At 38.2% G+C, this 24,427-nt stretch overlaps 1 protein-coding gene across 1 annotated transcript in view; it reads left to right on the top strand.

The window, feature by feature from the left end:
- Positions 1 to 24,427, top strand: part of LOC150088409 (1-phosphatidylinositol 4,5-bisphosphate phosphodiesterase-like) — a 754,578-nt gene that overhangs the window by 99,341 nt on the left and 630,810 nt on the right. The window contains exon 7 of the mRNA XM_090370149.1: positions 20,608 to 20,661. Coding sequence (XP_090226275.1) covers positions 20,608 to 20,661 — 54 coding nt within the window. The remainder of the gene's footprint in view (positions 1 to 20,607; positions 20,662 to 24,427) is intronic.

Raw genomic sequence — 24,427 nt, 5'->3', positions numbered from 1 at the left:
ATTTCCTGACCATTATTGGCCCTGTGGTACTCTGCTGAGATGGGGCATAATGATCAGTCTGTTTTTGGTTTATTTTTATTTTATTTTATTGTAGTTGATTTAGATCTCTGCTGGTGATATTTCACATAAATTTGGACTTGGTGCCCGTCAGAGGAGGCACCGTTAAATTTCTATTTAATTGGCATTCAAAATTTAATTGATTATTATCATTGCATATAGATTTTCAAAATTATCTTGGAGTGTTTCTGCTGCAATATTTTTGCTCTTGTTACACTTCTCTTCCCATCCTGTTGGTTTGATCATTATGTTTAATTTTGACTATATTCGCTCTTCTGTCTTGCCATGTTACTGGCATTATTTTTATTTATTATTTATCATTCTATCTATTTATTTAATTATCATTCTAATTTACTTTTATATTTCAAGCATCATGCAGAGGAATATACTTTTTGCTGCCTCTGATGTTTGCTTTACCTTTTTATTTTTTATTATGAAAGATTCAGTTTTAAACTATTCCAAACATTATTCAAATTTATGTATAAGTATATCACATGGCAGTAGTGGGCGGATTTTCTAATGCTGCACCTGTGCTGCCATCCATAGTTCATTGTTCGTCTATATAATCTGGTTAAGATTACTTTTTGTCAGTGGTGTGGCTTTGCATTGGAGTATTTGTATCTGTCCTAATTTTAATTTTTGCTGCATTAGGACTGCCGCTATTCAAACGGCAGTCCTGATGCATATCGAACCACCAATGCCGAACCTCTGCATTGGTGATTCGATCTGGGGATCAGACGACGGACTGATCTTTCAGTCGACTCGCCTTTGCGGCAATTTGTCTAGCGATTGAAATGCAGCGATTCCCTGACCATTATTGGCCTTGTGGTCTTCTGTTGAGATGGGTGTAATGGTCAGTCAATTTTTGGTTTATTTTTGTTTTATTTTATTGTAGTTGGTTTTCATCTCTGCTGGTGATAATATTTCACATAAATTTGGACTTGGTGCCCGTCAGAGGGGGATGCCATTAAATTTCATTTTAATTGGCATTCAAAATTTAATTGATTATTATCTTTGTATTTAGATTTCCAAAATTATCTTGGAGAGTTTCTGCTGCAATATTTTTGCAGAGATGAGAAAGATTCCCGTTCTCAATGTAACCACTCGTGGATGTGGGTAGTAAAGGTCCATGCGATGAACCATTCAGTTGGTTGTTGGAAATTTATTTAGCTAGCATTTTTTATTAATTGTGCTATTAATAAATTAAATAAAATTAATAGTGATATCCGTGTGCAGTTTTTGCCAGTCGTGTTATAAAGTTTTTAATTTAATAGAATAAAGAAATGGCATGTCTGGTAAAAGAAGTTCATTGAATCCTAGTGCAATATTCGGAGGATGGAATCTGGTGAAAGCTGTCCTAATGTGTATAGGGCTATGAATATGCCTCCATCGACTATTACTACAACTATGAAGAATGCTAATAAAATAAAACAATTGATGCAAAGTGGTAGGTAAAATCTTTGGTGCCTGGAACCTAACCCTGTGCTTTCTGATTGACTCCATTATAAAAAGTGTTCCATTTGCACCTGTTCCCCCAACGTAAATTGAGGGCTACCTGTATATGCTTTTAAACATATTAGTGAAGTTTGTTAATTTTTTTGCAGTTTATTCACAAATACCCATCTTGATACTTCTTAAGTCAAGTAATGTAAGATTGAGAACAGGGTTAGCCATGGCACATCTCCAGAGTTAAAAAATGAGCTAGCCTGGAAATACTTTGGGGAAAAGATCCATCCATACTTGCTCTTGTTGTGTGAGCTGTTGCTCTGTCATTGATACCCTGTCCATCTGTGTTGTCAATTTCTTTACACTGTGGTTAGAAAACCTACATTTTGTCATCATCTTCTGCACTGAAACTGTTTGGCTGAGAAAAAAAGAAAAATGAAAACAAGACCAGTAGTCTTAAAACTCGCAAAGCACACCATATTATCAGTTTTGGTAAATGAAATGGGAATTCATGAACTTTATGAGCATTGTTGGTGAGTCAGTATGGATAAATATGTTTATTGACATAATTATCCATATTAGTGTTAAAAGAGAAAGTAAAAGTGAAAAAGCACCCACTCTGCCTCCTAAAAAAGATGCCCAAAATCCATTGAACATAATAGAAAATAACTTTGCCTGCAGTAATTAATGTTGATAAAGAAACAACTATTGCATTTGAAAATAACTGGCATGTAGTTAGACAAAAACTCTGCAAATGAAATTAGATTCTTTCTTTAAATTACACTGATTAAAGAGTTAATTGTGTGTTTCCTTTAATATTAAGACTATAATTCTTTTACTGTTTTTTTTAATGATACTAATTACATATTTAATGTATTTTTATTTCAAATGTGTTGTTTCTTTTCCTCTTAGTTTATCTTATAAATAAAAGAAAGTTTTAACAAAATGTGTTATTCTTAGTATCCTTAGACAAGGCTTTTGTTATTGTTTTTATCCTTTATTTTTTATATTTTATTTTATTTTTGTTATTATTATAATTTATTATTGTTAAATATATATGCAAAGAAAAAATTATTAAGTTTTGATGCTTTTGGCTGACTTCATTACTACAAACCTTGTTATTACAAAATATGAAAATTTAGGTCTCTTGAACTTTTATTAATGCGATTCTAATTTAGAACATTAATACAATTAAATTATAACTGAACTATGCTTTAGAGGTTAGGATTGAGGCTGTTCTTAGACTATCTGATTGGTCATTGGATGATCACTCACTCATAACTTCATTTTCTTTACTTTAATTTGATATCATGTTCGTTGAGATTCATCATGCATATGGCCAAGGAACCTGCAGAGATTTTAGAACATGGCATTGAATTGAATACAAAGATCATTATTAATTATTAGCTAATTCTTAACATCCTACTGCCACCAAGTGGTTCCTCTATCTGCAGATTTTTAATGCATGAATAATCACTGCTGATAATCAGATCAAGAGTATTACTCCGTCTGGTTGAATTCTGAACATGATGCTGTAAACAACAGTCATCCAATAAATCCACAAAAGTCTTGCTAGTGTGCGTGACCAACCCACAAGTTCCAGTCAATATCTGGGAAGTTAAAATACCCTATTATAAGACATTCTGATTTACTGGCCCACTCTATTTCTGTTTGTTGTACTCATCAGTCATTAGGCCTATAACACACTCCTACCCTCATGTTTACTTTTCCAGTGCTTATGTCACCCCAAACTGATTCAACATTGCACTGTCCAACCATGCCAATGGGATGCACTACCTTTAGATTTTATGCATTTTTTTAACTAACAGCATAACCACCCCTCTCTTCTTATCCTGTCTATACTTTTTTTACACATTGTACACCCCAAATTCTAACTCTGTATTCCTTATATCTATGTGGCACCTTATATCTGTGTATCGCTGATATCCCAAAAATATCCGCCTTTGATGTCTTGACAGGACTCACAGTGTACTGATGTATTCCTTATATCTATGTGGCACCTTATATCTGTGTATCGCTGATATCCCAAAAATATCCGCCTTTGATGTCTTGACAGGACTCACAGTGTACTGATGTAGGAACTAAAGGAAAGGGTTTTTGCTTCCGTAAGGGAGACTACAGTGGTCGTAGACAGTTTTTAAATGCTATACAGTGGGACCAACTGATAATTTACCAACAGCAAAATCTAAATGGGAAGCATTCAAGGAATTAATCTTGGAAGCTACTAGGCATTTCATACCAAATAGGAAATACTGTTCAAGGTTTAGGCTTAAATGGATGTCAGATGAACCAATGTGACTCGTGGAAGAGAAGAAAAATGGATGGGATGCATAAATTATCAGGCAACACAGAAGCCTATATATGGTATATATAAGCTGGTCTGTAATCAGAGGCGGATTTAACGGTGGGCGCACCAGGCGCGCGCCCTGGGACCTGACTTCTGAAGGGCCCACGCAAAACCCCAACAAATTATTTGAACTAATATGTTCAACTATTAGTTCAAAACTTTGTGATTATTATTATGCTATTATTAATTATATTATACATATATTATATTCAAATTTTATTGGAAATAAAACATTAATAGTACATAATATTTTTTATTTATTTAAAAAAATGGTTAACATGTATTTTTATTTTACCTGTCTCTCTCTTTTTTTTAAGGGGTCCAATATTTTCTTCTGCGCCCGGGGGCTCAACTGACCTTAATCCGCTACTGTCTGTAATCATGTCACAAAGGAGGTTAGGCAAGCCAAGGCAGATTATGAGAAATCTCTAGCAAAGAAATCCAAGACAATCAGCAAAGACTTCTTTTCTTGTTTTTAACAGTAGAAGGAAGAGGTTGTATCACATTGGTGCACTTGATGTTGATGGTTTAATTGATGGTTGATTAACCTGATTCAGTTTATCAGGTTGCTGATAAACTGAATAGGTATTTTTCAACTACATTCACATTTGATGAATTCTTTAGGGAGACAGATGCCAGAAGTTTATTAAGCTCTAACAGAGAGCTGGATGATTTTCTGATAACTGAGAGAAAAGAGGAAGAGAAATTGTTTAAGTTGAACATAAAAACATAAAAAAGGTACCTGGGTTGGACAAAATCTATCCAATTATATTAAGGGAGGCAGCAAATTAGGTAATAATTATCAGATCATCTTGGATTCAGGAGTGTCCCTCTGAACTGGATATGTGTGAATGTAACTCCAATTCACAAAGGCAGATCAAAGGGTGTATTAGTAATTGCAGACCTCTTAGCTTAACTTCTTCCAGTGAAATTAATGGAGTCACTAGTTAAAGAACTAATGCAGGACCATGTAGAAAGGAGGGCAGTTATACTTCAGTCCCAGCATGGATTTGATAAGGGAAGATCTTACCTGACCAAAATAATGGATACCATTATTTTGGTCAGGTCCAGTTCCTCTGTCACTTGCATGCAGTGACAGAGGAACTGGATGCAAAAAATTATTTTGATATCATGGACTTGAATTTCAGGAAAGCTTTTGATATTGTTGCACATAAAAGATTGCTGCAAAAATTGGAGTAGTGTGGCATTACAGGAAAATTATTTTTATGGATAAAGGGATGGTTGAATGGGAGAAGACAGAGAATGGTTATCAACAGACACTGTTCTCAATAGACTATTGTTATAAGCTTCTGACCTCCACTTCCCTACAGTCATGTGTGAATGTAGATGCAAAATACTCATTCAGTTTGTCAGCTACTTCAGCAGGTTCATCAACAATCAAACTGTCAATGTCAAGTGGACCAATCAGATTCATCTCCTTCCTTCTGGAGTTTACATAACTGAAGAAGACTTTGCTGGTTTTTTTTGCATCCTTTGCCAAAGATTTTTCATAATCTGCTTTGCTTGCCTAATGTCCTTTGTGACTTTATTACAGACTATCTTATATCTACCATTGGCACCTTTGCCTCCTGATAATTTATATGTGTCCCATGCATTTTTCTTCTCTGCCACGAGTCTCATTAGGTCATCTGACCACCGTTTAGGCCTTGAACAGTATTTCTTAGTTGGTACGAAAAGCCTAGTAGCTTCCAAGATTAATTCCTTGAATGCTTCCCATTTAGAATTTGCTGTTGGCAACACCATCAGTTGGTCCCACTGTATAGAATTTAAAAAATTTCGGAGACCACTGTAGTCGCCTTTATGAAAGCAAAAACTCTTCCACTGATGGTAGTTAATCTTTAAGTAAATCCCACATCAATACACTGTGATCACTGCCACCTAGTGATTCCTTTATCTGCAGATTCTTAATGCTTGAAGAATGACTGCTGATGATCAGATCAAGAGTATTACTTCCTCTGGTTGCATCCCGAACATGCTGCTGTAGAAAACAATCATCCAATAAATCCACAAAAGTCTTGCTAGTGTGTGAGTGACCGACCCACAAGTTCCAGTATATATCTGGGAAATTAAAATCCCCCATTATAAGACAAACTGAATTATTGGCTCACTCTATTTCCATGTACAGTTGTACTCGTCAGAGTCATTAGGCTTATAACACACTTCTACTGTCAACTTGGCTTTCCCTGTGCTTATGTCACACCAAACTGACTGAACACTGCACTGTACACCCATGTCAATTGGATCTCCACTTCCTTAGATTTTACGTGTTTCTTAACTAACCGCATCACCCCTCCTCCCCTTCTATCCTGTCTATCCTTTATGTACACATTGTACAGAAAGGATGGAGGTTTTGTTGATGATATACATGAATTTTGCCATTAGGGATAAGGAAGTGATTATCCCATTATATAAAGAAATGGGTAGGCCACATCTTGAGTACTGCATACTAGTCTGGAAGCTTCATTTGCAGAAGGACATGGATCTGTTGGTTTTGGGTGCAGAGAAGAGCAACAAGATTAGTGGGGGAGGGGGGTAAAGTTGTGCTCTTATTAGGTAAGGCTTCAGCTCTGCAAATTGCAGTGTTCAGAGACTAGACAAGTGTTGAAATTGATTGAGGTCTTTAAGAATCTAATGGAATGAGTAAGCTGAGTGTTTATGGAATTCTTTGTCCATGAGCATGGCAGGGCATAAATTCAAATTTAGGAAGGATGTTGCAGGATAGATGTACGTAATCAATCTTTAGCCAGCAGTTGATTGTTGAACGAAATGTCTATCCAGTGCTGTAGAAGTATTTACCTTGGATAAATTCAAGGAAAAACTACACCAACTGTTTAAGGGATAGACATATGATATGAGAATTTTTTATTTTTATTATTTTTTTTTTGGCTAATGTTCTATGAGCTTATTTTTTGCATAATTGGCACTGCTAATACTACTGCCTTAGGGGGACAGTTTGTTAAGAGATGTGATTGAAAGCAAGGTTATGGGCAAGAGACCCCCCACGAGAAGGAAGAATTGAAATGCCATATGATGGGTATTATGGGCTATAGAATACAGGGAGAGATGTTGATGTGATTCAGTTCTTACTGTCATGACTCTACAGGATCAAATAGATGTTTTGATCATGGATCTGCCACATAGTAGAGAACATATGATGATAATTGTAAAATTTTTTCAGATAAATGTGTGTGCAAATTCAGTTATTACTTTTAACATGAAATATGAACACATATATTCAAACAAGTCACTTCTGAGAATAAATACAAATTGAATTTGACGATTGAAATTGGATATTGAATGTAATTCACAAGCTGTCTTTATAATCATAAAATGCATTAATTAGTAGCATATTCCTTCCATATAGATAACATGCACATTTCATTTAAATACTTTGTAAACAAACAAACTGATTTTAAGGTTGCATGTCTGCCCTTCCTTTTTAATAACAAAAAGTTGTATGACATTTGTATAACTTCAGTATTAATTTATCTGTTTTATTACTTATTTATTAATTATTATAAAAATATGCTGGTGCTCAAAAGCTAAAAAAACAATTATGTAAATTCAAGCATCCTTTTTTTTATATAAAAATAAAAATGGAACCAAATATTTGTCATTCATAAAACAGAGCAAAACATCTGTTTGATCCTATATAGATGTTTATAAACAGCCTGTTATAACATAAAACTTAGATATAGATAAAAATAGTCTGTTTCTGGAGTCTCAGTAATCTTTGTATTTATTGCTCATATGCTCAATTTCAAGTTAGCTATAGCTTCAAAAAAAGTCATAAAAACATTGTTTGAATGATCTGTTCAGGTGGACAACCACAAGTGGGAATGGGAGGTGTGTGATAAATTCGTACTGGTGGTTATGTGGCTAAATGTGTATTTGTGGATCAAATCAAAAACATGCAGTTCTTTCCCCCACTCTTTTCCTCTTGTATATTAATGACTTTCTTCCATTGACTGGAAGAAGTCATTGGGGGGATACAAGGACTAATAGATTAACAGTAGCCACTGGCATAGGTGAAAGTGATTCTTGCACTGCTTCTATTAGAATGAGCCGCAGCCTGGAAAATAAGATGCAGGATATTTCAGAGACTGCTTGGAATCATTGGGGCACAAATAAAGCTAAGAAAAAGAACAGGTGCATGTATACTTGCATGTACACCAATGCCAGGAGTTTAGTAAATAAATTTGATGAATTTGAGGTATTGCTCAAAACATCAAAGGCAGATATTGTGGGGATTTCAGAGATGTGGTGTCACACAGATATAAGGAATGCAGAACTGGAATTTGGGGAAATAGAGAACTGAAATGTCTACAGAAAGGATAGACAGGGTAGGAAGGGAGGAGGGGTTATGCTATTAGTTAAGAAATACATAAAATCCAAGGAAGTGAAGCCAGTCGACATTGCTGGACAGTACAGTGTCGAGTCAGTTTGGTGTGACATAAGCATTGGGAGATCAAAATTGAGAGGAGGAGTGTGCTATAGGCCTAATGACTCTGATGAGTATAATAAGAAACTGTACGGGGAAATAGAGTGGGCCAGTAAATCAGAGAGTCTTATAGTGGGGGATTTTAATTTCCCAGATATTGACTCGAATTTGAGGGCTGGTCACTCACACACTAGCAAGGCTTTTGTGGATTTATTAGATGATTATTTTCTACATCAGCATGTTCGGGAGGCAACTAGAGGGGGTAATACTCTTGATTTGATTATCAGTAGTGATTCTTAATGCATTAAGAATCTGCAGGTAAATGAACCACTAGGTGGCAGTGATCACAGTGTGCTGAAGTGGGATTTACTCAAAGAGGTAACTACCATTAGGGGTAAAGGGAAGGGTTATTGCTTTCGTAAAGGCGACTACGATGGACTGAGACAGTATTTAAATTCTATACAGTGGGACCAACTGATGATGTAACCAACAGCAAATTCAAAATGGGAAGCATTCAAAGAACTTATCTTGGAAGCTACTAGGCTTTACATACCAAATAAGAAATATTGTTCAAGGCTTAGGCCTAAGTGGATGTCAGATGAACTAATGAGACATATGGCAGAGAAGAAAAATGCATGGGAAACATACAAATTAACACGTGACACAGAAGCCTATGATAGATACAAGTTGATCTGTAACCAAGTTACAAAGGAGGTTAGGCAGGCGAAGGCAGATTACGAGAAATCTTTGGCAAGGGATGCAAAGAAAAACAGCAAAGAGTTCTTTACTTATGTAAACTCTAGAAGGAAGGGGATGAATCAGATTGGTCCACTTGATATCGATGGGTCAACTGTTGATGATCCTGTTCAGGTAGCTAACAAACTGAATGAATATTTTGCATCGACATTCACACATGAGGAGTTATTCAGCGAGGGGAATGCCAGAGGTGTATTCACCTCTGGCAGTAAGCTAGAGAATCTTATAATAACTGAGAATAAAGTGGAGGAGAAATTGTTGAAGATAAATACAAGGAAGGCACCTGGGGTGGATGGAATCTATCCAGTTATATTAAAGGAGGCAGCAAAGGAAGTAAGCAAACCCTTAACCATAATTATGAGAGCTTCCTTGGACTCAGGGAAGTACCCATGGACTGGAGATGTGCAAATGTGACCCCAATTCACAAAGGAGGATCAAAGGGCAACACAAGTAATTATAGACCTGTTAGTTTAACTTCTGTTCCAGGGAAATTAATGGAGGCACTGGTTAAAGAAGCACTACAGGATCATTTAGACAAGACTTCAGTTATAGCTCAGACACAGCATGGTTTTGTTAAGGGGAAGTCTTGCGTGACCAATTTGATTGGATACTATGATGCAGTCACAAAAGAACTGGATGCAGGGAATAACTTTGATATTATATACTTGGATCTTAGAAAGGCTTTTGATACTGTTGCACATGGAAGACTGCTGAACAAATTGGAGCAGTGTGGCATTGGAGGAAAATTGCTGCTATGGATAAAGGGGTGGTTGAGGGGGAGAAGACAGAGAGTGGTAATCAATGGACACTGCTCATCGTGGACTAATGTTATTAGTGGAGCCCCTCAGGGTTCAGTGTTGGGTCCATTATTGTTTTCTGTATTTATAAATGATATTGATGATGGTATATCAAGCTTAATGCCCAAGTTTGCAGACGATACGAAGGTTGGGAGGTTTGTCAAGGACACTACTGACACTATGCTACTGTAACAGGATCTGGAAAGGTTGAGTAGATGGGCTGAGAGGTGGCAAATGAAGTTTAACATTGACAAATGTAAAGTACTACATATGGGAAACAGCAACCCCAGAGCAACGTATCAACTCTGTGGTACTACACTGACAGTGGTAGAGAATGAAAGGGACTTGGAGGTGGTTGTGCAGGCAGATATGAAGTTCTCTGAGCAGTGCAGACGGGCTGCAAGAGTAGCTCATGGTGTATTGTCGATGATATATAGGAATTTTTCTAGCAGTGATATGGAGGTGATTATTCCCTTGTATAAGGCAAAGGTCAGACCACACCTAGAGTACTGTATACAGGTCTGGAGGCCTCATTTCAAGAAGGATGTAGAGATGCTGGAACGAGTACAGAGAAGGACAACAAGATTAGTGAATGGAACAAAGAGGTGCTCTTATGAAGAAAGGCTTAAGTTTTGCAAATTACAGTGTCTGGAGACTAGGCACTGGCGAGGTGATCTGATAGAGGTGTATAAAGCCTTGAATGGTTTGAGCATGCTCAGTGCTGATGGGATTCTTCCTCTTGCTCAGAATAATCACCTGAGAGGGTAAATTCAAATTGAGAAAAGACAGATGTAGGATAGACGTGAGAAAATTTGCCTTTAGCCAGCAGGTGGTTGGTTGGTGGAATAGACTTCCATCCCTTGTCGTGGAAGTTGATAGCCTAAATAAGTTTAAGGCTCAGCTGGACAGGTATTTTGAACGAACAGAGGGGTGAAGTGGAAGTGGTTATTTTTTACTTATTTATTTATTTATTTATTTATTTATTTATTTTGGCTGATGCTGCATAAGCTTGCTTTCTTGCATCAAATGCCTCTACTAATGCTAATGCTAATGCTAAAATCCTATCCATAGTTTTGCTGATGATAGCATTGCATTCCACTTTCCATTTTGAGAAACCTTGCCCTGTTCGATCAGCTTCAACTTCTCGAATATCTGCCACCATTTCTTTAAAAGCCGAACTCCAGTGGGGCAAAGACAACTTAGTTGATTTCAGTCCTTCTAAAACTCTGATTTTCTCTCTGATCACTCGCTGAGGGTGATGGTAGATGGCTCTCTGTCTTCTAACTTCTCCACTAATGCTGGTGTCTCCTAAGGTTCGTTCTTTCCCCTACTCTTTTCCTCTTGTATATTAATGACCTTCTTCCCTTGACTGGAAATCCTATCCATAGTTTTGCTGATGATAGCACATTGCATTCCACTTTCCCTTTTGATAAACCATGGTATATTGTTCCCACATCAGGGGCGGTGCTTCCAAAACCTCTCTCAGGCTGCTAGATTCCTCAGAAGAGGGCAGTTAGGTTAATTAATGACTCATCTCTAACAGAGTCTCTCTGTTAGGAATTTTTCTAGCAGGGATAATGCTGTCTCATAGACATATGCTGCATGCCTTTTCTACATATACTTCCATGGGCACTGTTCTTCTGAATTGGCTTCTATAATTCCTGCTCTCTCTTTCAAAACAGTCCGAATACGTGCTGCCACCAGCCACCATCCATTTACTGTCCAACTTCAAACTCACAGAACCAACTTTTCGTCTTCCTTGTTTATTCATTCAGCTGCTGTTTTCTGGAACAACCTTCCTTCATATGTATTTCCTGAAAATTACAGTCTACAGAAGTTCAAGTCTAATGTTAACAAATATTAACATTAGTAGAGGCATATGATGCAGGAAAGCAAGCTTATGTACCATCAGCCAAAAAAAAAAAAAAAAAAAAACACTACCACCTCATCTCTCCATTTGTTCAAAATACCTCTCCAGCTGAGCCTTAAATTTATTTAGGCTATCAACCTCCACAAGAAGGGATGGAAGTCTGTTCCACCAACCAACTACCCGCTGGCTAAAGGCAAATTTTCGCACATCTGTCTTTCCTCAATTTGAATTTATGCCCTCTAGGTGATTATTCTGCAATCCCATCAGCATTGAGCATACTCAAACCATTCAAGGCTTTATAAACCTCTATCAGATCACATCGCCGGTGCCTAGTCTCCAGACACTATAATTTGCAAAACTTAAGCCTTTCTTTGTAAGAGCAACCCTTTGTTCCATTCACTAATTTTGTTGCCCTTCTCTGTACTCGTTCCAGCATCTCTACATCCTTCTTGAAATGAGGCCTCCAGACCTGTATACAGTACTCAAGGTGTGGCCTGACCATTGCCTTATACAAGTGAATAATCACTGCCTTATCCCTGCTAGAAAAATTCCTGTATATCATTGATAAGACACCATGAGCTACTCTTGCAGCCTGTCTGCAGTGTTCAAAGAACTTCATATCTGCCTGCACACTATCAGCCCCAGGTCCTTTTCATTCTCTACCACTGTCAGTGTAGTACCACAGAGTTGGTACACTGTTCTGGGGTTGCTGTTTCCCATATGTAGTACTTTACATTTGTCAATGTTAAACTTCATTTTCCATTTCTCAGCCCATCTGCTCAACCTTTCCAGATCCTGTTGCAGCAGAATAGCATCAGTAGTGTCCTTAACAACCATGCCAACCTTTGTATCGTCTGCAAACTTGGACATTAAGCTTGATATACCATCATCAATATTATTTATAAATACAGAAAACAGTAATGGACCCAACACTGAACACTGAGGGACTCCACTAATAACATTAGTCCACGATGAGCAGTGTCCATTTATTACCACTCTCTGCCTTCTGCCCCTCAACCGCCCCTTTATCCATAGCAGCAATTTGTCTCCAATGCCACACTGCTCCAATTTGTGCAGCAGTCTTCCATGTGCAACAGTATCAAAAGCCTTTCTAAGATCCAAGTATATAATATCAAAGTTATTCCCTGCATCCAGTTTTTTTGTGACTGCATCATAGTATCCAATCAAATTGGTCAGGCAAGACTTTCCCTTAACAAAATCATGCTGTGTCCGAGCTATAACTGAAGTCTTGTCTAGATGATCCTGCAGTGTTTCTTTAACCAGTGCCTCCATTAATTTTCCGGGAACAGAAGTTAAACTCACAGGTCTATAATTACTTGTGTCAGCTTTTGATCCTCCTTTGTGAATTGGGGTCACATTTGCACATCTCCAGTCTATGGGTACCTCCACTGAGTCCAAGGAAACTCTCATAATTATGGCCAACGGATTGCTTACTTCCTTTGCTGCCTCCTGTAATATAACTGGATAGATCCCATCCATCCCAGGTGCCTTTCTTGTGTTTATCTTCAACAATTTCTCCTCCACTTTACTCTCAGTTATTACAAGATTATCTAGCTTATTGCCAGAGTTGAATACACTTCTGGCATTCCCCTCGCTGAATAACTCCTCATGTCTGAATGATGTCAATGCAAAATATTCATTTAGTTTGTTAGCTACCTGAGCAGGATCATCAACAGTTGAACCATCGATATCAAGTGGACAAATCTGATTCATCCCCTTCCTTCTAGAGTTTACATAAGTAAAGAACTCTTTTCTGTTTTTCTTTGCATGTTTTTCCAAAGATTTCTCATAATCTGCCTTCACCTGCCTGACCTCCTTTGTAACTTGGTTACAGATCAACTTATATCTATCATGGGCTTCTGTGTCTCGTGTTAATTTATATGTACCCAATGCATTTTTCTTCTCTACCCTATGTCTCATTAGTTCACCTGATATCCATTTAGGCCTAAACCTTGAACTATATTTCTTAGTTTGTATGTAAAGCCTAGTAGCTTCCAAGATAAGTTCTCTGAATGCTTCCCATTTTAAATTTGCTGTTGGTGACATCATCAGTTGGTCCCACTGTATAGAATTTAAATACTGTCCCAGACCATTGTATTCGCCTTTATGAAAGCAGTAACCCTTTCCTTTACCCCTGATGGTAGTTACCTCTTTGAGTAAATCCCACTTCAGCACACTGTGATCACTGCCACCTAGTGGTTCCTCTATCTGCAGATTCTTAATGCATGAAGAATCAATACTGATAATCAAATCAAGAGTATTACTCCCTCTAGTTGCCTCCCGAACATGCTGATGTAGAAAGCAATCATCCAATAAATCCACAAAAGCCTTGCTAGTGTGTGAGTGACCAACCCACAAATTCCAGTCAATATCTGGGAAATTAAAATCCCCATTATAAGACTCTCTGATTTACTGGCCCACTCTATTTCCCTGTACAGTTTCTTATTATACTCATCAGAGTCATTAGAAGATGCACCTGTTCTTTTTCTTAGCTACTCTAACACAACCCATGTGTTTACTTGTACCGCAATGACTCCTTAGCCAATCTTAGCCAATTTTCTTAGCCAATCTCCTACTCTTAATATCATTAGTGCAAACATGTGCAACTATATCACCTTTTGTGCCCTTAAAAGATGATATCCACTCTACAACATCATCAATCTTTGTCCCTGGCAGATATACCCTGGTTCTGTTCCACCTATCCTTTTTACAAAGCATGTTCCCCGTTTCCCTGACAGTAGAGTCACCAACAACTACTAGTTCCTATGGGACCATTGCATTCTGCCTTGGAGGTTGCCGCTGTGTTGCGTGATAACCAAGTGCAAGCTCTGGCATTGATGTGGGTAGCTGAGAGCTTGATGGGCCCCTCACTTTAGATCCTTCAAGGGCATCCACCCTGTCCTTCAAGCTCTCATATAGGCCCATAACAACACTGAGTTGTCGCCTGATTTCGTTACACTCCTTGCATCGCGCACACACAAAAACATCCCCCATGGCAATATCATGTCCCATACCCAATTGCTCCGCAAACATCATGCAAGCAGTGCATTTTAAAAGGCTGTCATTCAGAGGGCAAATGCTCCCTCCCCATCAGTTCTCCTCTGAGCCACAGCACTTCCATTTGCTTGAGCCTTTTGCTTTGCTACTCTGGTCTGAGTCATGATTTCGATTTAATTTCAATAAAATTTCAATTTCAGTACAAAATTATAACCCTAAACTTGTATCCCAACACAGTTATAATGCTATATATATTTTTCAGTATCAAGTATTTTCTACGAGTTCTGTTTATATAAATTCCGTATCAAGTTATGTATTAATAAGGATCAAATAATGATCTCTTGATACGATTTTCCAAACTTTTGCAACTGTCTTCCTTTCAAGAGGTTGATAGGTGCCCTTTTCATGGGTCATCGTAAACATTCTCATGTCTGTCTTTGAACTGCTTATGCCTTTAAAACACACTGGTACTACTTAATGTTTCATCACCATAAACAGTTTTTAATATTTTACCTATTTCTGTTCCGATTTTCACAGTTTAAAGCAAATTTTGATATTTGTCCATTTCTCCATTGCAAAATCAGAACATGGAAGATTAATGTTACAATCAAAACTTGTTGTTATTTGCATCCTGCCAGCCTACTGGACAGTCTGAACCATCAACTGTTGGAGGAAGTTTGCTACAACATACCACTTCCATTTATTTTCAAACTCATTGAATGTGATTGCAACAGCACCAGTCCGGGAACTTTATTATCATACCTTGTATGCCTCTGGCATTGCACCAGATGATCGCATCATCCATTATCAACTTATAGATCATGTTACAGAACAGATATTAGCAGTTGCTGCTATTACCGTGCTGCAAAAACTCATATAAAATATGCAAGCACACCAACTAGTGGTAGAATGCCACATGTAATGTTAAAAGAGAGAGAGAGAGAGAGAGAGGAAGGCTTTTGCTGCCTACTTGGATAAGACCTTGGACAGTCCTTGGAGAAAATGGTATAAGTGCTTTATGTGATATTAGGAAAATTAAACTTTCTTTTTTAGCATTAGCATTAGCAAAGGAACATGATGCAAGAAAGGAAGCTTCTATACCATCAGCCAAAAAAAAAAAAAAAAAAAAAAACCCCTTATTTCACCCATCCACTTGCTCCAAATGTTTGTCAAGTTCTGCCTTGAATCTATTTAAGCTATCAACTTCTACAATGACAGATGGAAGTTTGTCCAGCAATCAACCACCTACTGGCTAAAGGCAAACTTCTGCACATCTATCCTACAAACCGTCTTTCCTCAATTTGAATTTATGCCCTCTCAGGCGATTATTCTGAGCAAGAGGAAGAATCCCATCTGCATTGAGCATGCTCAAACCATTCAAGGTTTTATACACCTCAATCAGATCACCTCGCAGGTGCCTAGTCTCCAGACACTGTAATTTGCAAAACTTAAACTTTTCTTTGTAAGAGCAACACTTTGTTCCATTCACTAATCTTGTTGCCCTTCTCTGTACTCATTCCAACAGCTCTACATTCTTCCTGAAATGAGGCATCCAGACCTGTACACAGTACTCAAGATGTGGCCTGACCATTGCCTTGTACAAGGGGATAATCACCTCCTTATCCCTGCTAGAAAAATTCCTGTATATCACTGACAAGACACCATGAGCTACTCTTACAGACTGTCTACACTGCTCAGAAACCTTCATCTACCTGCACAGTTACCCCCAGGTCCTTTTCATTCTCTAGTACTATCAGTGTGGTACCACAGAGTTGATACATTACTCTGGGATTACTGCTTCCCATATGTAGTACTACATTTGTCAATGTTAAACTTCATTTGCCACCTCTCAGCCCATCTGCTCAACTTTTCTAGATATTGTTGCAGCAGTGTATTGTCATTAGTGCCATTAACAACCCTGCCAACCTTTGTATCATCTGCAAACTTGGACATTAAGCCTGATATATCATCATCAATATCATTTATAAATACAGAAAACAATGGACCCCACACTGAACCCTGAGGGACTCCACTAATAACATAAGTCCACGAAGAGCTGGGTCCATTGATTACCACTCTCTGTCTTCTCCCACTCAACCATCCCTTTAACCATAGCAGCAATGGAAGACTGCTCCAATTTGTGCAGCAGTCTTCCATGTGCAAAAGTATCAAAGGCTTTTCTAAGATCCAAATATATGATATCAAAGTTATTCTTTGCATTCAATTCCTTTGTGACTAAATCATAGTATCCAATCAAACTAGTCAGACAAGACTTCCCCTTAACAAACCCATGCTGTGTCCGAGCTGTAACTGAAGTCTTGTCTAGATGATCCTGCATTGTTTTTTTAACCAATATCTCCATTAATTTCCCTGGAACAGAATTTAAACTAACAGGTCTGAAATTACCTGTGTCTCCCTTTGATCCTCCATTGTGGATTGGGGTCACATTTACCCATGGACTGTAGATGTGCCAATGTGACCCCAATCCTCCGTTGTGGATTGGGGTCACATTTGCACATCTACAGTCCATGGGTACCCCCCTTGAGTCCAGGGAAGCTCTCATAATTATGGCTAACGGTTTTCTTACTTCCTTTGCCGCCTCCTTTAATATAACTTGATGGATTCCATCTACCCTAGGTGCTTTTCTTGTGTTTATCTTCAACAATTTCTCCTCCACTTTACTCTCAGTTATTACAAGATTATCTAGCTTACTACTAGAGTTGAATACACCTCTGGCATTTCCCTCGCTGAATAACTCCTCATGTGTGAATGTCAATGCAAAATATTCATTTAGTTTGTTAGCTACTTGAGCAGGATCATCAACAGTTGAACCATCGATATCAAGTGGACAAATCTGATTCATCCTCTTCCTTCTGAAGTGTATATAAGTAAAGAATTCTTTTCTGTTTTTCTTTGCATGCTTTACCAAAGTTTTCTCATAATCTGCCTTCGCCTGCCTAATTTCCTTTGTAACTTGGTTACAGACCAGCTTATATTTATCATATGCTTCTGTGTCACATGTTAATTTATATGTATCCCATGCATTTTTCTTATCTTTCACATGTCTAATTAGTTCATCTGACTTCCATTTAGGCCTAAATCTTGAACAATATTTCTTTGTTGGTATGAAAGGCCTAGTGGCTTCCAAGATTAATTCTTTGAATGGCTCCCATTTTGAATTTGCTGTTGGTAACATCATCAATTGGTTCCACAGTATAGAATTTAAATAGTGTCTGAGACCACCGTAGTCACCTTTACGAAAGCAAAAACCCTTCCCTTTACCCTTGATGGTAGTTACCTCTTTGAGTAAATCCCACTTCAGTGCACTGTGACCACTGCCACCTAGTGGTTCCTTTATTTGCAGATTCTTGATGCATGAAGAATCACTACTGATAATCAGATCAAAAGTATTACTCCCTCTCGTTGCCTCCCGAACATGCTGCTGTAGAAAATAATCATCCAATAAATCCACAAAAGCCTTGCTAGTGTGTGAGTGACCAACACACAAATTTCAGTCAATATCCGGGAAATCAAAATCCCCCATTATAAGATACTCTAATTTACTGACCCACTCTATTTCTCTGCACAATTGCTTATTATACTCATCAGATTCATTAGGCCTATAACACACACCTACTCTCATTTTTCCTTTCCCAGTGCTTATGTCACACCAAGCAGACTCATCATCGTATTGTCTACCCAGATCAATTGGATGCAGTTCCTTAGATTTTATGTTTCTTAACTAACAGTGTAACCCATGCACCCTTCCTGTCCTGTTTATCCTTTTTGTACACATTGTACTCCCCAAATTCCAGTTCTGCACTGCTTATGTCTGTGTGACATGTCTCTGATATCCCAACAATATCTGCCTTTGATGTCTTGACTAGCACTTCAAGCTCATCGAATTTATTAACTATACTCCTAGCATTGGTGTACATGCAAGTATACATGCACCTCTTTCTACTCTTAGTTACGCTAACGCAGCCCATGTATTTACTTGTTCCACTATGACTCCCAGCAGTCCTGGAAATTCCCATTGCCTTGCTTTCCGAGGCTACTACTCAATTGCATTTCAATAGAAGTAGTGCAAGAATCACTTCTGTGTATCCCCCAAGCTAGCAGTTTTCCAACCCACCCAACTCTGCCTCAATAGCATCAGCAAATATTCTTGCACCCTTTCTATTTAAGTGTATCCCATCCCTGTAGAAGCAGTCTCTCCTGTTAACAAGCACAGACCAGGGTGTGAAAAATTCTACCCCTTGAGCCTTGCACAATCTCTTCATGGCCGAATTGATTGACAAGGCTCTCATTATATACTCCCTCCTGTCGTGTCTGGGCAGAATTGCAGACACTTTCAAATTCAACCCCAACTCATGGCTTTCTTTCAGCATTGTCTTGTACTTGTTAAGTAATTCTGCCGGTCTCCTAGTTTTAGAAAAATAAATTCACTTTAGACATTACAAAAATTACCTTACAATCAAGGATGAAACAAATGTGTAAAATGTATTCTAGTAGTAGCAAATGATGCAAGGAAGTAAGCTTATACAGCATCAGAAACACACACACACACACACACACACACACACACACACACACACACACACACACACACACACACACACACACACACACACACACACACACACACCACCTCATCTGTCCATCCCATCTAATTTTTCTTTAAATTTATTCAAACCCACTTCCACAACTCAAGGGGAGTTTGTGTCTCCTGTACACAAACTCTTTTTTAGAGCTTTTTCCAAGATCAAACCTTTCACATCCATTATCAAGGTGTATTTTACAAAATCATTGTTAAAAAGGAAGGATCCCTCAAGGATCAGTCCTCAGCAGTATACTTTTCACAATTAGATTGCCCACTCTGATTAGAACCATCAGAAATTCCTTAGAAACTTACCTTTATACCAATGACCTCGCCATATCAAGTCACTTGCAGAATATGTTCCTTTGAAAGGCAACTCTAATTATCAACAGATAAAATAGAATTATGGATATTACATAAGGGTTACCAACAAAATCATTGCTATACATTTCTGCAAAGAGGTGCAGAATGCATCCTAACTAAGAAATGCATTTAGGGAACCATGTTATAACACTTATTAGCTTATGATTCCTAGGTTTAATATTTGATGAAAAAATAAACTTTTTGATTCAAGGCATCACATCCACGTGACAACTATTTGTTTAAAAAAATGAAATATTCTCAGGGTACTCTCTCTATGACATGGAGAACTAATTGATAATCTCTTTTTCACTTGTACTGAACAATAATTGAATTCCAACTAAACTAGAGTGCACCCAACCAGAAAATTAGCAACTCAGTGATTCAGCCCAATTCAACATAATGCCCTTAGAACAGTAGCTTTAAATGCTTTCCAGACACCATCAGTCCATAGTTTAGATATAGATGCACACAAATCTCCATTAGTTCTTTGGAGACATGCTTCCACTTAAATAATTTACTCTTCTTTTTTCTTTTTTTTTTTTATTTTTTAGTTGAAGTCATTAAATCTGGTTAACTTATATTTTTAAGTAGCATACTGCTTTACTGTGTTAATCCCTTCTTAAAAATTCTAGTAATCAGCATCTTAGAGCACTAAATGGACTAACGATGATTATGTATTTTGGTGCATCTAGCTCTAATAAAAGATTTCTTTATTATATTGAAATGTGACAAGAAATTCTTATATACAAAATATTCTAAAATCTAATTTTTAGAATGTTTTCATTTTGTTTCATTGTGTGATCATTATATTTCATTTGGTGTCATGGTGTTTTTGTTATATAATTCATATCAGTAAAAATTATTTTATAGTTGGATGAAGCTGCGCTTCCTTGTAGATGGTGATGGGAAACTTCCAGTTAAAAGGTAAGAAGCTTTTAGTTTTTTGTGCATTTTTCAAGAGAATCTGAAACTGTACATTTTAGTGAGGAATTTGGCTAGTGTTTCCCACATCATAATTTGTCTTCAGTATTTGAAGCCATAGGTGGCCAGGTGACATTGCTGTTTAATGATTTATAATTATTATCTTTATGTTAGCAGGTGTCAGAGCTATTTATAGACTGTGAGAAGATACACAGATGGGTCTTGATTAACAATTGAAAATTATAAAAGATTTCAAGAATAAACATGCATATTTGTTTATGGGGATAATAAGACACAGAAGTACATTTGTATGCAATAACAGTATGAAGCAGGAAATTTAACAAGGCAGAAAAACTGAACCGTAAGGTTCACAATGTGCATTACAAACATGCTTTTCAGACTGAAAAAATGTAAAATGGCTTTGAAATTGCTTCAGGGCCCACTTGAGTGACTAGGCATCCTTAGTCACTGGTGACTAAGCATCCCTAGGCAACTGAGCGATAGTGACATAATGAAACCTAAAGATAGTGTTTAACCACTAAGGACTTGTACTACAAAAAGTTCATTAAGTAGGTTCATGGGGTTCAGGGTGGAACCTGAGGGTTTAGGCATTTCTAGCGCATTCATTTTTTGAATATTTTATGCCAATTTATTTTTTTTTATATTAGTAAACAGTATCATATTGACACTGAACTATCATTTTCATATTTTTTGTGGTTATTATTTAATAAAGAATTTCAGAATTTTTAGTGATTATAGTAGTAGTAGTAGTAGTGGCATGTGATGCAAGAAAGCAAATGTATGAGCTTATGCAGCATCAGCCCAAAAAAAAAAAAAAAAAAATCACACCATTCCCTCCAAATGCCTGTCCAGTTCCTCCTTAAATTTATTCAACCTATCAACTTCCACAACGACAGATGGAAGTTTGTTCCAGCAATTAACCACCCGCTGGCTAAAGGCAAATTTCCACACATCTGTTCTACATCTGTCTTTTCTTAGATTCGTAATCTGAACAAGTGGAAGGATCCCATCAGAATTCAGCGTGCTCAACCCATTCAAGGCCTTATATATATACCTCAATCAGATCACCACGCAGGTGCCTAGTCTCCAGCCACTGCAATTTGCAGAACTTAAGCCTCTCTTGGTAAGAGGATCCCTTCATTCCCCTCACCAATCTTGTTGCCCTTCTCTGTACACGCTCAAGTAAATCTACATCCTTCATGTTGTTGGAAAGTTTTACCACTGACATTGTAGAAGCACTACACATCACTGGAAGTTTTTGTGATTGCTCAGTTTCATGAAAATTATCATAATGAGAGTTCTGTCTTTGATTACTTTAATAAAAATCTTAAAACAACTAAGATTATTATTATTATTATTATTATTGTTGCTCTTATATTATTTCTCCCTAATTGGGGGATTCCACTCCATGATGGGTACTGCTACCAAGTACACAGGGTGGTTGTAATGTCTGGTGTTACTGTTGGTCGAGGAAATCTCTGACTATCCTACAGGTATTCAGGATTGCGACTTTCTGGAGTTCCTTGTAATTGTTCTCTGGGAGACATATTGCTGCTAGGCTGCTATGTAGAGTCTTTGGCACCCTACTGGTGGTTGACACGATGATCGGGATGGTCGATACTTCTTGCATATGCCACATCTCCTTGACTTCATGTCTCAGGTTCATGTACTTCCTAATTTTTTCCTCATGGGTTTTCTGGACATTGCTAGTGTTGGGCACCGCTATGTCAATCAGGTAGGTAACCTTTTCCATCTTGTCCACAAGGGTTATGTTCGGTCTGTTGTGCAGGATGGTCTTATCCGTTATTATGGTGCAGTCCCAGTACAGCTTGTGATTTTGGGTCTCTAGTACTGCCTGGGGTTCGTACTTGTAGTATGGTACACTTTGTTTGGTCAACTGGTATTTCCTTGCTAGCTTCTGATGTATTATCCTGGCTACCTGGTCATATCTATGAGTGTACTCAGTCTGGGTGATCACCTTGCAACCTGCGGTGATGCATTCGATCGTTTCTGAGAGCAGGTGGCATTGTTGACATGTGTCATCTGACATTCCAGGCTCCTTTGCGATGTATTTTCTATAATTTCTAGTGTTGATTACCTGGTCTTGGATGGCCAACATGAATCCTTCAGTCTGGGGGAAGAGTGTCCCGCTTGTGAGCCATGCATTGGAAGCAATGTTATCGATATGATCTTGATGGAGGTCATTGTAGTGTCTGCCACGGAGTGTCTTCTTTGCCCATCTTTCTAACTTCGTTTCTTGTGCCGTCTGGGTGGCTGGGTGTTCCTCGCTTAGGTTGATTTAGGTATGCCACTTATCTATCTTCCTTATGGCCTGGTGAAATGGTGCACGTTGTTCTCAAAGTAATCCTTCAGGTTAACTATCGCTGTTTTCTGTTGCTCTATCAGGCCCCTTCCTCCCTCTTTTCGAGCTATTGTTAGTCTCTCCACTGCTGACTTCGGGTGGTGTTGGCTGATCTTGGTCATCATTGTCCTTGTCTTTCGCATGATATCTTCTAGCTCGGTGTTAGTCCAATCTATGACTCCGAAGGTGTACTGGAGCTGCATAGGTGTTTATGGCTTTAACTGTGTTCAATTTTGCTTTCACCAGGCTTCTGAGTCTCTAATGATATTTTTCAGTCAGGCATTTCTTGATTTCCTTGTGTTTTATGTGCTGAGCCTGCATCATCCCTAGGTATTTGTAAGTCTCTCCTTCTGTCATAGCTTCAGTCTCTTTACCAGTCAGCAGCTTGTAGTTTTGGCCAACTAATTTTCTTTGGTGCAGTGGGTGGGTCTTGCATTTATCTAGACCAAATTCCATCCTGATGTCCTTGCCGAATTCTTTGGTGATCCGGAGTAGTTGCTGGAGCTTCTCGGTTGTCGCATAGAGCTTAATGTCATCCCTGTACATCTTCTTTGAGATTATATCCATACATGCTGCCGTTAAGCATGGTGGATAGCTGGTTGAGTGCTAGACAGAACCACAGTGGGCTCAGAGCATATCCCTGAAAGATTCCTCCTCTAATGGGGATTGGCCTAATTGTGATGTTCTCGACCTTAATGGTGGTACTCCATTTTGCCATTGTTGCTCCTAGGAAGTTTGTCACTATCGGATTGACCTTATAGGTCTTCAGGGTCTCTATTAGCCAGTGTGAGGTATGGAGTCGAAGGCTTTGCGGTAATCGATGTAGGCCGTGTATAGGTTGCAGTTCTTCTTGTAGAATTGCTCCATAACTGCTTCATCTATGGTTAATTGCTCCTTGCATCCTTTGCTCCTCCGCTTGCATCCTTTGTGCTCTTCGGCCATTATGTTCTGACTCTCTAAGTGGTCTGATATCTTCTTGGTTATGCAGCTGGTCAGGATCTTATACATCATTGGGAGGCAGGTGATTAGCCTGTATTTTGGCGGGTTTGTTGTATCTTCATCTCTAAGCTTCAGTGAGAAACTTCAGGATTGTCTCCGGGTGCCTTATCATTCGAGTGAAATGCTCTGCTAGTTGCTTGTGTATTCAGGTGAGCTTATTGTACCAGTAGTTGTAGATTTTATCAATTCCTGGGGTTCACCAGTTGTGGGTGTTCCTGATAGACTGTTTTACTTCTTCTTCTTCTTCTTCTTCTCGAATCTCCCACTCTCTCATCTGTTGTATGTCCTTGGTTTTCTTCCGTTCTACTTCTATCCAGGGTGCTCTGCTGTTATGTCTTACTTCACTGCTCCAGATATTTCCCCAGAACTCCTTGATCGTCTTCTTCT

The sequence above is a fragment of the Mastigoproctus giganteus genome, chromosome 3 (assembly GCF_048544385.1).
Source record: "Mastigoproctus giganteus isolate SK-2022 chromosome 3, ASM4854438v1, whole genome shotgun sequence".
Taxonomy (NCBI): domain Eukaryota; kingdom Metazoa; phylum Arthropoda; class Arachnida; order Uropygi; family Thelyphonidae; genus Mastigoproctus; species Mastigoproctus giganteus.
This window is presented reverse-complemented; position numbering and strand designations above follow the sequence as displayed.